At 60.3% G+C, this 12,824-nt stretch overlaps 2 protein-coding genes across 2 annotated transcripts; both read left to right on the forward strand.

Annotated features, from left to right (window-relative positions):
- The first annotated feature begins 2,849 nt into the window (after window positions 1-2,849).
- LOC135976232 (olfactory receptor 1E5-like) lies at window positions 2,850-3,797 on the forward strand. Its single transcript, XM_065570991.1, has one exon. The coding sequence runs from the start codon at window positions 2,850-2,852 to the stop codon at window positions 3,795-3,797; it is 948 nt and encodes a 315-aa protein (XP_065427063.1).
- Window positions 3,798-11,241: 7,444 nt separating this feature from the next.
- On the forward strand, window positions 11,242-12,291 carry LOC135976233 (olfactory receptor 1B1-like). Its single transcript, XM_065570992.1, has one exon. The coding sequence runs from the start codon at window positions 11,242-11,244 to the stop codon at window positions 12,289-12,291; it is 1,050 nt and encodes a 349-aa protein (XP_065427064.1).
- The last annotated feature ends 533 nt before the right edge of the window (window positions 12,292-12,824 follow it).

Here is a 12,824-nt window from a genome sequence, read left to right on the forward strand (position 1 = left end):
ACCACCTTGCCAGTCAGAGCCAGGGCGGGTAATGCAGTGCGTGCCGGGGTGGGGGTATGGCCCAGAGGTTCCTTAAGAGCTGAGCCGGGGGGGAAACCGATTTCCCGCGCCTTCGGCCGGACCTAAGAAAGCCGCGGGGTTTCCTTCGGCTCGAACGAAGCGTTTTCCGGCCCCCGAACCAGAGGTCCCTTTTCTCTCCAATGCCCATTGGCCGAACCGAACCCTCGGACCGTTTTCATCGCTTGGAAATTTGGGGCCGGGAAGCTGAAATAATTTGGCGACCGTGACGTGAATCCGCGTCGTGGGTGGACTGTCTCAGTCCGGAATCCCACAGCTCCTTTTCCCGGCTGAGTTCAACGCCGGTCCAGAGCGGGTTGAGATCATATGGAGAAAGGCCGCTTAGCGTGACAGGACCGATCGGCCACACAGCCACGCTGGTGGGCGCTGATTATCCCCAGCCCACTCCTTTCATTCGTTATTGATCGTTATCCGGATCGGCCACTCCGGGCGTCCCGAAATGGCAGGTGACAAATATCACTCTCGGAGGACGGGGGCCACCGGTGAGCACTGGCTGAGAAAACCCCGGGCTCAAGCCCCCATGTCTGTCCATTAGCCTTGGGCAAGATGCTGCACCCGGTCCCTGCCTCAGTTTCCCCATTTGCCTGCCTCTGAAAGGCAGCCTATTGCGGCTATGAGATATTTAATGGTACTCTTAGAAGCAGGATCTCTGGGAAAAGCCTCTCTCCACAAATGTAGCCTGAACAATTATGACACCTGTTTATTGGGGTCACAGATCCCCGGTTCTTTTCTGTGGCAGCTCCGTAGCGTTAATTGAGAGGGTGGAATTTGGGGGAAACACATCCAGAAACTTAATTCTATGCAGACAAGGGGAATGCAAATCAGGAAAGTCAGTAGACATCACAACTGGAATAAGAGAAGGCCAGTAAAGTGGTTCCTGTCTCGCTTCGGGCATGTTTAAAATGCTACGGAGACCTCTGGAGGCCAAGAGAAGTGGAGCCAAGCCGATTCCGTTCACACTGTCTCAGGCACCTGAGGACAAATGGGAGCCGGGTGTGGGAAGTTAAGGAAGGATGTGAATGGAAAGCGGGTTGGCTATCCCCGATGCCTCCATGTGTGGACTCTCTTATTCTGGAATAACACGTCCCCTTTTTCTGGATTAGTTTAATCCAGTTCCAAAGTGGGTTAACTCATACGGAGCAAGGCCGATTCGTTTGACAGGAGCTGTTCTGCACAAAGCCGCTCCCAGCTCTCAATCAGGGATAATAAGAGTTCCTGGGTGTAGGGTAGATAAAATCCAAATGACTGAGAGGGACTCTGACCCTGCAGCACCCAAGTACCTTGCGAAATGGAATATCTTGTAGCAGTGAGTTCCACAGGCCAAGCCATATTGCTCCCATACCCCACATTTTGAGGGATGCTCCTCTTCTTGGCCCCCTTTGCTCCACAGTTTTACCGTTCAAAACAATTGACCCCACCCCACCAACACAGAACACTTGAATCCAGTTTATAAATAGAGTGGGGTGGAGCAGAAGATAGATAGATAGATAGATAGATAGATAGATAGATAGATAGATAGATAGATAGATAGATAGATAGATAGATAGAGGGGTTGTGTGAGGATGGATGGACAGATGGGTGTGGGGAGGTGGATAGATGGACAGAGAAGGGTGGATGGATGGACAGACAGGGGTGTGTGGGGGGTGGATGGATAGATAGAGGGGAGGTGTGGGGATAGATGGGGGCATGAGGATGGATAGATGGGGGGACAGACAGAGGGTTTGGATGGGGGTGGATGGATGGACAGACAGGGGGGTGGATGGCTAGATAGAGGGGAAGTGTGGGAATAGATAGATGGGGGACAGACAGAGGGTGTGGATGGGGGTGAATGGACAGACAGAGGGTGTGGATGAGGGTGGATGGATGGACAGACAGGGGGGTGGATGCTAGATAGAGGGGAGGTGTGGGAATAGATAGATGGGGGGCATGCGGATGGATAGATGGGGGGACAGACAGATAGCTAGACGGGGTGTGTAGGGATGGATGGACAGACAGAGGGGTGGATTGGGATGGATGGACAGATGGGTGTGTGGGGGTGGATAGATGGACAGACAGAGGGGGTGGATGGATGGACAGACAGGGGTGTGTGGGGGGGTGGATGGATAGATAGAGGGGAGGTGTGGGAATAGATAGATGGGGGGCATGCGGATGGATAGATGGGGGGACAGACAGAGCGTGTGGATGGGGGTGGATGGATGGACAGACAGGGGGGGTGGATGCTAGATAGAGGGGAGGTGTGGGAATAGATAGATGGGGGGCATGCGGATGGATAGATGGGGGGACAGACAGATAGCTGGAAGGGGTGTGTAGGGATGGACAGACAGACAGAGGGGTGGATTGGGATGGATGGACAGACAGAGGGTGTGGATGGTGGTGGATGGATGGACAGACAGAGGGTGTGGATGGGGGTGGATGGATGGACAGACAGGGGGGTGGATGGGGGTGGATGGATGGACAGACAGGGGGTGTGGATGGGGGTGGATGGATGGACAGACAGGGGGGTGGATGGGGGTGGATGGATGGACAGACAGGGGGGTGGATGGCTAGATAGAGGGGAGGTGTGGGAATAGATAGTGGGGGCATGCAGATGGATAGATGGGGGGACAGCCAGATAGCTGGAAGGGGTATGTGGGGATTGACGGATGGGGGGGATCAGTCACCAGAAGGGGTGGATGGGGTCCGGCAGGTAGCCCTAGGCTGGAGAGCCCCATGGGCAGGGCATTAGGGGCCAGACCTTTAACTCTGTCCTCCGCTCTTCCCCCCGCAGGGCCATGGGGCCGGGGAACGGGACCGGCGTCTCCGAGTTCGTCCTGCTGGGCCTCGCCTCCCGCCCGGCCACGCGCCGCCTGCTCTTCCCCCTCTTCCTGGGCGCTTACCTGGCCACCCTGCTGGGCAACCTGCTGGTGTCCCTGCTGATCCGCCGGGACCCCCGCCTGCGCCGGGCCCCCATGTACTTCTTCCTGGCCCACCTCTCGCTGGCCGACGTGGGCTTCACCTCGGCCGCGGCCCCCACGGCGCTGGGGACCCTGGCGTTCGGGAGCTGGGCGGTGCCGTACGCCGCCTGCCTGGCCCAGAACTACGTCTTCATCACCTTCGGGGTGCTGGAGAACTTCCTGCTGGCCGTCATGGCCTACGACCGCTACCTGGCCGTCTGCCGCCCGCTCCGCTACACCGCCGTGATGAGCCCCGGGCGCCGCTGGGGGCTGGTGGGCACCTCCTGGGGGCTGGCCCAGCTCCACGCCCTGCTGCACACCCTGCTCCTCGCCCGCCTGCCCTTCCCGGCCCGCCCCCACCTCCGCCACTTCTTCTGCGACCTGCGCCAGCTCCTGGCCCTGGCCGACGGCGACACCAGGCCCAACCACGCCGCCGTCTTGGCTGAGGGCAGCATGGCCGTGCTGGGGCCGCTGCTCCTGGTGGCTGGCTCCTACGGGCGCATCGTGGCCACGCTGGCCCGGCTGCCCGCCGCCCGGGGCTGGCGCCGGGCCCTCTCCACCTGCGGGGCCCACCTGGTCACGGTGGCCCTGTTCTATGGCACCGTCATCGGGCTTTTCTTCCGGCCCGCCGGCCACTACGCCCCCTGGCGGGACATGGTGGCCACCCTGCTCTACTCCACCGTCACCCCCCTCCTCAACCCCTTCATCTACAGCCTCCGCAACCAGGAGATGAAGGGGGCTCTCCGGCGGGTGCTGGGGAGGGGGCCGGTGCCCCAGGAAGCCTAGCCCGGGTGGGAGGAGAGCCGGGGGCCGAGGACACGGGGACAGCGAGGGCTTGGGGATAAGGTGGCCGGCGGGGACGTGGGAGGATTGGTCCAGTCCCTCATGCCTGGGAGAGGAGTAGGGTCTAGTGGTTAGAGCAGGGGGGAGCTGGGAGCCAGGACTCCTGGGTTCTCTCCCTGGCTCTGGGAGGGGAGTGGGATCTAGTGCTGAGAGCAGGGGGGGTTGGGAGCCAGGACTCCTGGGTTCTCTCCCTGGCTCTGGGAGGGGAGTGGGGTCTGGTGGTTAGAGGTGGGGAGCGGGGAGCCAGGACTCCTGGGTTCTCTCCCTGGCCCTGGGCCTGGAGCAGGGTTTACTGAGTCAGAGGGGCGGGGCTGGGAGTCACAACATGGAAGCAGGTGAATTGCTGCCGCCGATGAGAAGCAGGGGCCCACCCCACTGTATTATCCCCCTGCTGCGGCGGAACAGGGCAATGGGTCCATCTAGCCCGGTAGCCCGTCTTCAAGTGGCTGGTGGCAGGGGGAAGTGCAAAGCGCCCTCTGGTGGGGATTATGAGTTTCCCTGGCCCACCGCGGTAGCGTTCCCCCAAAGTCAGCACGCAGGGGGGCAGTCTGGGCTCGTCTGACTCTGCCCGTCCGGGGCCCCCACTCCTGGTTTAGGTCTTGTGGCAGAGAGTTCCGCAGGCTGCCGGTGACAATCAAAGGAGTTTCTTTTGTTCCTCATTCGAATCTGTGGCTTTTCCGTGTCCGCCCGGGGCGGATAAAACCCGCCGTTCCGGTCCGTGGGAAACGCTGACGTTCTGAAGCTTGATTTTATATTTCAAACGCAGCCGAAAAGCCGCAGTTGCCCCGGAGATGAAAATCCTGAATAATGTTGATTGGCCGCCCCTGGAAATGTCCCATTTCTGCAGTCACCGGCTTTCCTTTCCGTAAGGGAAATCGGTGTCATTTCAGTAAAGTCCATTTGCCCTGATCCAAATACTGTTATTAACGGTCCAGCCGGGCTAGGAAGGATTCGCTTTTTTAATTGCTCACCGGCGCTAACGAGGAAAACTGACAGCGGGGCGAAGCGACCCGGGACCCTTTCAGGGTTCGATTTCAGGACATTCCTTTGTCTGTCTTGACACGTGATGTGGACAGTGTGTGATTTGACAACGATAAACTTTGATCTTTCGGAATCTCAGCCTCTCCTGTCGTTAACTAATTATCGTCTGACACCCCCCCCCCGCATCATTTGGACACCCCCAGTCAATTTCCCACAACGGTGGAAATGTACATCAATAAAAACTGGGGGGAGGGCGGAGAGGAGCTAACTGTGGGCAGGCGGGGGACTCGGGGAGGGCGTGGAGTGGGGGCAGAAAGAGGCGGAACGAGGGGGGGGCCTCGGGAAGGGGGCGGGGACTGAGGACAGGGCCTCGGGGGGAGGGGCAGAATAGGGGCGGGGCCTCAGGGGTGGAGCATCCCCCAGGGCAAAAATAAAAGTCAGCACCAATGGGATGTATAAATAAGGGAATCGTGAGTAGGAGCAGAGAGGTGATTTGATTGGGATTCAGCTGGGATCCTAGAAGTCCCTGAGTCACATGCCCCGGGGGAAAATGAATCCTTCCTGACCGCTGCACTGCCCTGAAGCATGAGAGTGGATCCTGGTCATGGGCTTACTGTCAAGCTGCCAGGATCATGCGTAGGCTGAGGGTTGCTCTCCCATGGCCCACAAAGGGAGGAGACAGCCTGAGGGACCCACAGGAGGGGATGAGCTAAATGGAAATTGAAGGGAAGGGACGTGGAAGGGCAGAGCTGAGGCATCACCTCGGTCCTGTTTTGGAGTCTCCCCTGTGCAGCTCTGGGTCCAGAGGAGCACTGGCCAGTGGAGGGGGCCCATTTTATCTCCCTCCCTCCTGTACATGCCGGCTGGCGTCTGGGACAGCCCCAGAGCTTTGCAGTCTCCCCCATGTTCCTCCCCATCACCGAAATCCCGTCTTAGCCTCTCCCATCAGGGAGCTCGAGCAAAACCGTGTGCTGACCCCCCACACCCACCCCTTCCAGTCCCGACCTGCCGACGGGTCTCGGGTTTGAAATGTTGAGCTGTGGTGGGAAAACCCAGCCAAAGAGCCCTGAGCCATTCCTAGCCATGACACGCAACCCACTGGCTGGCCCTGGCCGAGTCCTTGCCCCATCCCTTGCCTCAGTTTCCCCTCCCACCTAGCTCCCCTTCGCTGCCTCTCATTACGTGTCCGTGCAGTGACAATTCACCATCCAATGTCCTTCTACACTGGCCTGTCTATCTCCCAGATCCCCATCGAGATCAGGGCCCCATCGTGCCGGGCGCTGCCCAGACCCCAACACCCTCATGGAGGCGATTTCCCTTGGTTTCCGGAATCGCAGAGACCCATCCTGGAATCCTGGGCCCAGTTCTGGGGAGACCCGGTTTTAAAAGGAGGTTGAAAATCGGAGCAGGAGCAGAAGAGAGACGCAAACATGATTCAAGCCCCGTAGAGCCCAACCCAACGGGACCCAGCGACAAGGGGCAGGTCCGGATGGGGCAAACAACTGAACCAGCTCGGATCACCTCAGCTCCCCTCCTCCTGTCCCTGCCGGCGGCTGCCAGCCGCTGCCCCCGCGTTAAACTCTGTGGGTGCAGGGCCACGGCGCCGACTGAAAATAGGGGGGTGTATTTGTAACGGTGAGCGTAGCTGGCCATCGGCATCACCTCCCAAGGGCGGGGATGGGGCTTCCTTCATGGGCAACTTGTCAAAGCAGCAGGAGGGTTTTTCCTAAACAATCTGCCCTAGGAACTGTTTGGGGGACTTCCTCCAAGCTGTGTAATTCACCCAGGAGGTCAGGAAATCTACGAGACGGCGCAGAGGGCTGGGCTGGGTCAGGAAATAATTTGACCCCTTGGAGCTACGGCCCATGGACCCTAGCTGGGATCTGGCCCCATTGACTCCAATGGAGCTACGGCCCATGGACCCCAGCTGGGATCTGCCCCATTGACTCCAATGGAGCTACGGCCCATGGACCCCAGCTGGGATCTGCCCCATTGACTCCAATGGAGCTATGGCCCATGGACCCCAGCTGGGATCTGCCCCATTGACTCCAATGGAGCTACGGCCCATGGACCCCAGCTGGGATCTGCCCCATTGACTCCAATGGAGCTACGGCCCATGGACCCCAGCTGGGATCTGGCCCCATTGACTCCAATGGAGCTACGGCCCATGGACCCCATCTGGGATCTGCCCCATTGACTCCAATGGAGCTACGGCCCATGGACCCCAGCTGGGGTCTGCCCCATTGACTTCAATGGAGCTACGGCCCATGGACCCCAGCTGGGATCTGCCCCATTGACTCCAATGGAGCTACGGCCCATGGACCCCAGCTGGGATCTGCCCCATTGACTCCAATGGAGCTACGGCCCATGGACCCCAGCTGGGATCTGCCCCATTGACTCCAATGGAGCTACGGCCCATGGACCCCAGCTGGGATCTGCCCCATTGACTCCAGTGGAGCTACGGCCCATGGACCCCAGCTGGGATCTGGCCCCATTGACTCCAATGGAGCTACGGCCCATGGACCCCAGCTGGGATCTGCCCCATTGACTCCAATGGAGCTACGGCCCATGGACCCCAGCTGGGATCTGCCCCATTGACTCCAATGGAGCTACGGCCCATGGACCCCAGCTGGGAGCTGGCCCCATTGACTCCAATGGAGCTACGGCCCATTGACCCCAGCTGGGGTCTGCCCCATTGACTCCAGTGGAGCTACGGCCCATGGACCCCAGCTGGGATCTGGTCCCATTGACTCCAATGGAGCTACGGCCCATGGACCCCAGCTGGGATCTGCCCCATTGTCTCCAATGAAGCTACGGCCCATGGACCCCAGCTGGGATCTGCCCCATTGACTCCAATGGAGCTACGGCCCATGGACCCCAGCTGGGATCTGCCCCATTGACTCCATTGGAGCTACGGCCCATGGACCCCAGCTGGGATCTGCCCCATTGACTCCAATAGAGCTACGGCCCATGGACCCCAGCTGGGATCTGCCCCATTGACTCCATTGGAGCTACGGCCCATGGACCCCAGCTGGGATCTGGCCCCATTGACTCCAATGGAGCTACGGCCCATGGACCCCAGCTGGGATCTGCCCCATTGACTCCATTGGAGCTACGGCCCATGGACCCCAGCTGGGATCTGGCCCCATTGACTCCAATGGAGCTACGGCCCATGGACCCCAGCTGGGATCTGCCCCATTGACTCCAATGGAGCTACGGCCCATGGACCCCAGCTGGGATCTGCCCCATTGTCTCCAATGGAGCCACGTCCCATGGACCCCAGCTGGGATCTGCCCCATTGACTCCAATAGAGCTACGGCCCATTGACCCCCAGCTGGGATCTGCCCCATTGACTCCAATGGAGCTACGGCCCATGGACCCCAGCTGGGATCTGCCCCATTGACTCCAATGGAGCTACGGCCCATGGACCCCAGCTGGGATCTGCCCCATTGACTCCAGTGGAGCTACGGCCCATGGACCCCAGCTGGGATCTGGTCCCATTGACTCCAATGGAGCTACGGCCCATGGACCCTAGCTGGGATCTGCCCCATTGTCTCCAATGGAGCTACGGCCCATGGACCCCAGCTGGGATCTGCCCCATTGTCTCCAGTGGAGCTACGGCCCATTGACCCCAGCTGGGATCTGCCCCATTGTCTCCAATGGAGCTACGGCCCATGGACCCCAGCTGGGATCTGCCCCATTGACTCCATTGGAACTACGGCCCATGGACCCCAGCTGGGATCTGCCCCATTGTCTCCAGTGGAGCTACAGCCCATGGACCCCAGCTGGGATCTGCCCCATTGTCTCCAGTGGAGCTACGGCCCATGGACCCCAGCTGGGAGCTGGCACTTCCTTTGTTCTCCTGCTGGTCTCTGCTCGGAGTCCCTTGGGGTCGCCTGTGTGTGAATAAATCTCCTTGTGGGATCCTGGTTTTGCTGATTCTGTGCTGGAGTCATTCCTGAGCCGTCCTGTTCCTCAGCGCCCGACTCTCCTCCCATCTCCTGCCCCCTCGGAGAGGGATGTCGCTGCTGCTGCCGGTAGGGGGGTGCAGGCTGGGAGGGGGTGACAGGCACGGCAGGGGCCGAGACAAACCAGGTTTGCGGAGAGGTTGTGGAATCGGATCCCCTGTTCTGGGGGGCTTAGCTCCTCGGTGCCTGACGTGCGAGGGGCAGGGGACAGAGCCTGGAGCTGTGTGGTTGTGTGATTGTGTGTTTTGTGTTGTGCTATGAATGGGCAGTTGTGTGCCCGGTGCAGCCGGCTGACAACATTCAGGTGGGGTCAGTTCCCCCCGAGAAAACAGACTTTCATCCACGTTCCGTAATGACAGGAACCTTCATTCCGAGAAGGTTAAAAACGTCCTTTCGAGCCCCGCGCAGCTTTTCTCTTGCCTAAAGCGTTTCTTTTCCTGTTATCCCAGCCCCATAGCTCTGCTACGCTCCTCAGATCACATCCAACAGCCCGTCTTTCCCGGCGACTGGGAACGAGTCGATTTGTGCCCGTACCCGTTGATTTCGCGCCAAACAAAGATTTCCAGCGGTAATCACGGGAACGCGCAGGCCGGGCAAGTGAGAAAAACGCGGCTGGCGGACTAAGAGTCGATCGACGGATACTTTCTTTGCGTCTTTTGAAAGGTGAGGTGAACCGTTTGGGCTTTCGGGGTTCCTATGCCTGTAACGGGCCGAACGTCAGCATCGCTTGTCGTGAACTGTTTCTTTGTGGCACCGTAGAGACTAACAAATTTATTTGGGCATAAGCATTCGTGGGCTGCAGCCCACTTCACCGGCTTTAGCCCACGAAAGCTTATGCCCAAATAAATTTGCTAGTCTGTAAGGTGCCACAAGGACTCCTCGGGTTTTTTGCTGATACAGACTAGCACGGCCACCACTGAAACCTGAGTTCTGTTTCTGACGCCCCTGCTGGTCTAGCCCCCTCCAATTTCCCGCATTTAAATGGCTCGAATTGGAAAGGAAACCCTTAAAACCACGGCGCGACGTTAGCCGTCGCAATCATAGAGAAATAACCAAATTGTGCCCGGCCGTTCGGTTGTGCTTTGAGGTTAGCGAAACGAAACGTCTTTCCACAATCGAGGCAAAAAGACGCCACCGTTTTTCCGAATTTTTCTTCTCCTGGGGGACGGGGGAGGGGGGGAACCTTTTACAAACTGTCGGGAGTTGCCCCCGAATGGAAATTGGGTTTTCTGAAATGCTCTGGCGTGGGGGCGGTGTTTGGACGTGTGCGTGTGTGTTGTTTGTAGGCTGTGCCGTGTCTGTGTTTGGGGAGGCGGGTGTGGTGTTGGTGCGTTCGATCCCAGGGGTCCCTCGCGGTCCCGTGAACCCCACTTCCCAGGGCTCCGTCCCATGTTCTCTGTAACCCCCCAGCCCTGGCAGAAAAGGGAAACGGCCCCTGTGGGGAATGGGACCAGCGCTCAGAGCCCAGTACATCCCCCCAGTAGGCTCTTTGGGGGCGAGGGACGTGTGATCTCAGCTGTGTGACAAAGGCACCAAGAGCTTGGAACGAGGCAGAACCAGGGAGAGAACCCAGGAGTCCTGGCTCCCAGCCCCCTGCTCTAACCACTAGACCCCACACGCCTCACCTTGGAGCTGCTGGTCTAGTGCTCGGTGCCCTCCACCCGGGCTGTGACCGGTGCCCCCTTGGCAAACCCCTGCCCCGGCGGCTTGAATGGCTTCAGGTCGTAGCCCATCAAGAAGGGGGAGAGCGGGACGGACAGCCGGCTCAGGGTGGATGGACCCATGGACACACACACTCACACAGCAGAGAGCCCCCTCCTCAGTGACCGACAATCCCACACCAGCGCTCGGCTGGGAGGCCTGGACAGACAGACTCCGGGTCGGGAGGGACAGACAACCAGGCGTCCCTCTCCCCCGACACCGGGCCTAGGAACCAGGAGCAGAATGTAGGCCGGTGTCAGGACACCTGGGATCCTGGGGAGGGTCCTGACACCCAGCCTCCCCCCCCTTTGCTCCAACCCGCCAGAGCTGGGAAGAGAACCCAGGAGTCCTGGCCCCCAGCACCCCCCACTCCCCCAGACACAGTCCAAACACCTTTTCCAGAACTGGAATCAGAATCCTAGAGTATGATTGTGTGTGAGGGCTGGGAGCCCGGACACCTGGGTTCTCTCCCTGGCTATGGGAGGGGAGTAGGGTCTGGTGGTTAGAGCAGGGGGGGCTGGGAGCCAGGACGCCTGGGTTCTCTCCCTGGCTCTGGGATGGGAGTGGGGTATGGTGGTTAGAGCAGGGGGCTGGGGGCCAGGACTCCTGGGTTCTCTCCCTGGCTCTGGGAGGGGAGTGGGGTCTGGTGGTTAGAGCAAGGTGGGCTGGGAGCCAGGACTCCTGGGTTCTACTCCCCGGTCTTTGACCCGGGCTCCCTGCCTTCTCCCCACAGCCCCATGGGTTGTGAGAACGGCAGCGAAATCTCCGAGTTCATTCTGTTGGGCCTGTCGTCCCGCCCGGGCCCTCAGCCCTTCCTCGTTCTCCTCTTCCTCCCGCTCTACGTGGCCGGCGTTCTGGGCAACTCCCTGATGGTGGCTCTGATCACGGTGGACCCCCGGCTCCACAGCCCCATGTACTCCCTCCTCCGCAGCCTCTCGCTGGTGGACGTGGGCCTGCTCTCGGTCACCGTCCCCCAGGCGCTGGCCCACGCCCTCTCTGGCCACCGGGCCGTGCCCTTCCACGCCTGCCTGGCCCAGTTCTTTTTCTTCTACGTCTTCGGCGTCTCCGACACGTTGCTCTTGGCCGCCATGGCCCTGGACCGCTACGTGGCCATCTGCGACCCGCTGCGCTACCCGGCCGTGATGAGCCCCCGGGTCTGCCGGCGCCTGGTGGCCTCCTGCCTCGGCCTGGCCGTCCTCCACTCCGCCTTCCACGCCGGGCTGCTGCTGAGACTCACCTACCGGGGCGGGAACCGGCTGCCCCACTTCTTCTGCGACCACCAGCCCCTGCTACGTCTGTCCTGCTCCCCGACGCGGGTCAACGAGGCGGCCATCTTCTTCGAGGGCGGCTTGGTCATCCTGGGGCCCTTTCTCTTCATTGCGGCCAGCTACGCCCGCATCGGCCGGGCCGTGCTCCAGCGGCCGGCCTCGGAGAGGCGCCGGGCCCTCTCCACCTGCGGCTCCCACCTCACCATGGTGGCTTTGTTCTACGGGGCCATCGTCGGGGTCTACTTCCAGCCCGGGGCCAGCTACTCGGCCCCCCGGGGGGCTGTCTTCTCCGTCATGTACACCATTGTCACCCCGGCTGCCAACCCCTTCGTCTACAGCCTGCGCAACAAGGACGTCCAGGGGGCTCTGCGGAGACTCATGGGGAGGGGGCGGTTTCTCCCAGAAGGCATGAGCCTTGGGGCCCTGGGGAAGGGGACTGGCTGGCTTAGGGGGGCGGGGAATGGGGCACGGGGCCTGTCCCCTCAAAGAGGTGTCAACTCCCATCCAGCCACAGCATGATGGACAGGCTGGCTCAGGGGGGCGGGGAATGGGGCAGGGGGCCTTTCCCCTCTAGGGGACGCTAGTTCCCATCCAGCCCCAGGGCAGGGGTCTGACTGGCTCAGGCGGGTGGGGAACAGGGCCTTTCCTGTCTGTCCATGATGAAAATACAGACCTTTAAAGCCTTTGGCCTGATCCAGGCTACATCGTCCCTGTGACGCTGGCAGGCCAGGGGCGTTTGGCATTGGGACTTTATGGCGCGGCCGCAGGACGCCGTGTATTACCGGCATGTATTACCATGGTGCAGTGCCTGCTCTGTGACTATAGAAATGTTTGCTAAGACTGGGAACCCCCTGGTCAGGGGAGATGCGTCACCCAGGGTGAAACGCTCGGGGTCCTCCCCAGCCCAGCAAACATCGGGCGCTAGATATCGGTGGACGTGAGCTCCCCTCATAGGCCTGGGATCCCCAGCTGGTTAGCCCTACAGACCGCAGAAAACTCACGTATTATAGCCCCTTTGGGCTGTCTCTGCATGGAATAGGACGCTGCATGGA

Source organism: Chrysemys picta, chromosome 17 (genome assembly GCF_011386835.1).
Source record: "Chrysemys picta bellii isolate R12L10 chromosome 17, ASM1138683v2, whole genome shotgun sequence".
NCBI classification, from domain to species: domain Eukaryota; kingdom Metazoa; phylum Chordata; order Testudines; family Emydidae; genus Chrysemys; species Chrysemys picta.

Bases quoted from the DNA above. Each gene is read 5' to 3' on its own strand.
- LOC135976232 (XM_065570991.1), top strand. From the start codon at position 2,850: ATGGGGCCGGGGAACGGGACCGGCGTCTCCGAGTTCGTCCTGCTGGGC.
- LOC135976233 (XM_065570992.1), top strand. From the start codon at position 11,242: ATGGGTTGTGAGAACGGCAGCGAAATCTCCGAGTTCATTCTGTTGGGC.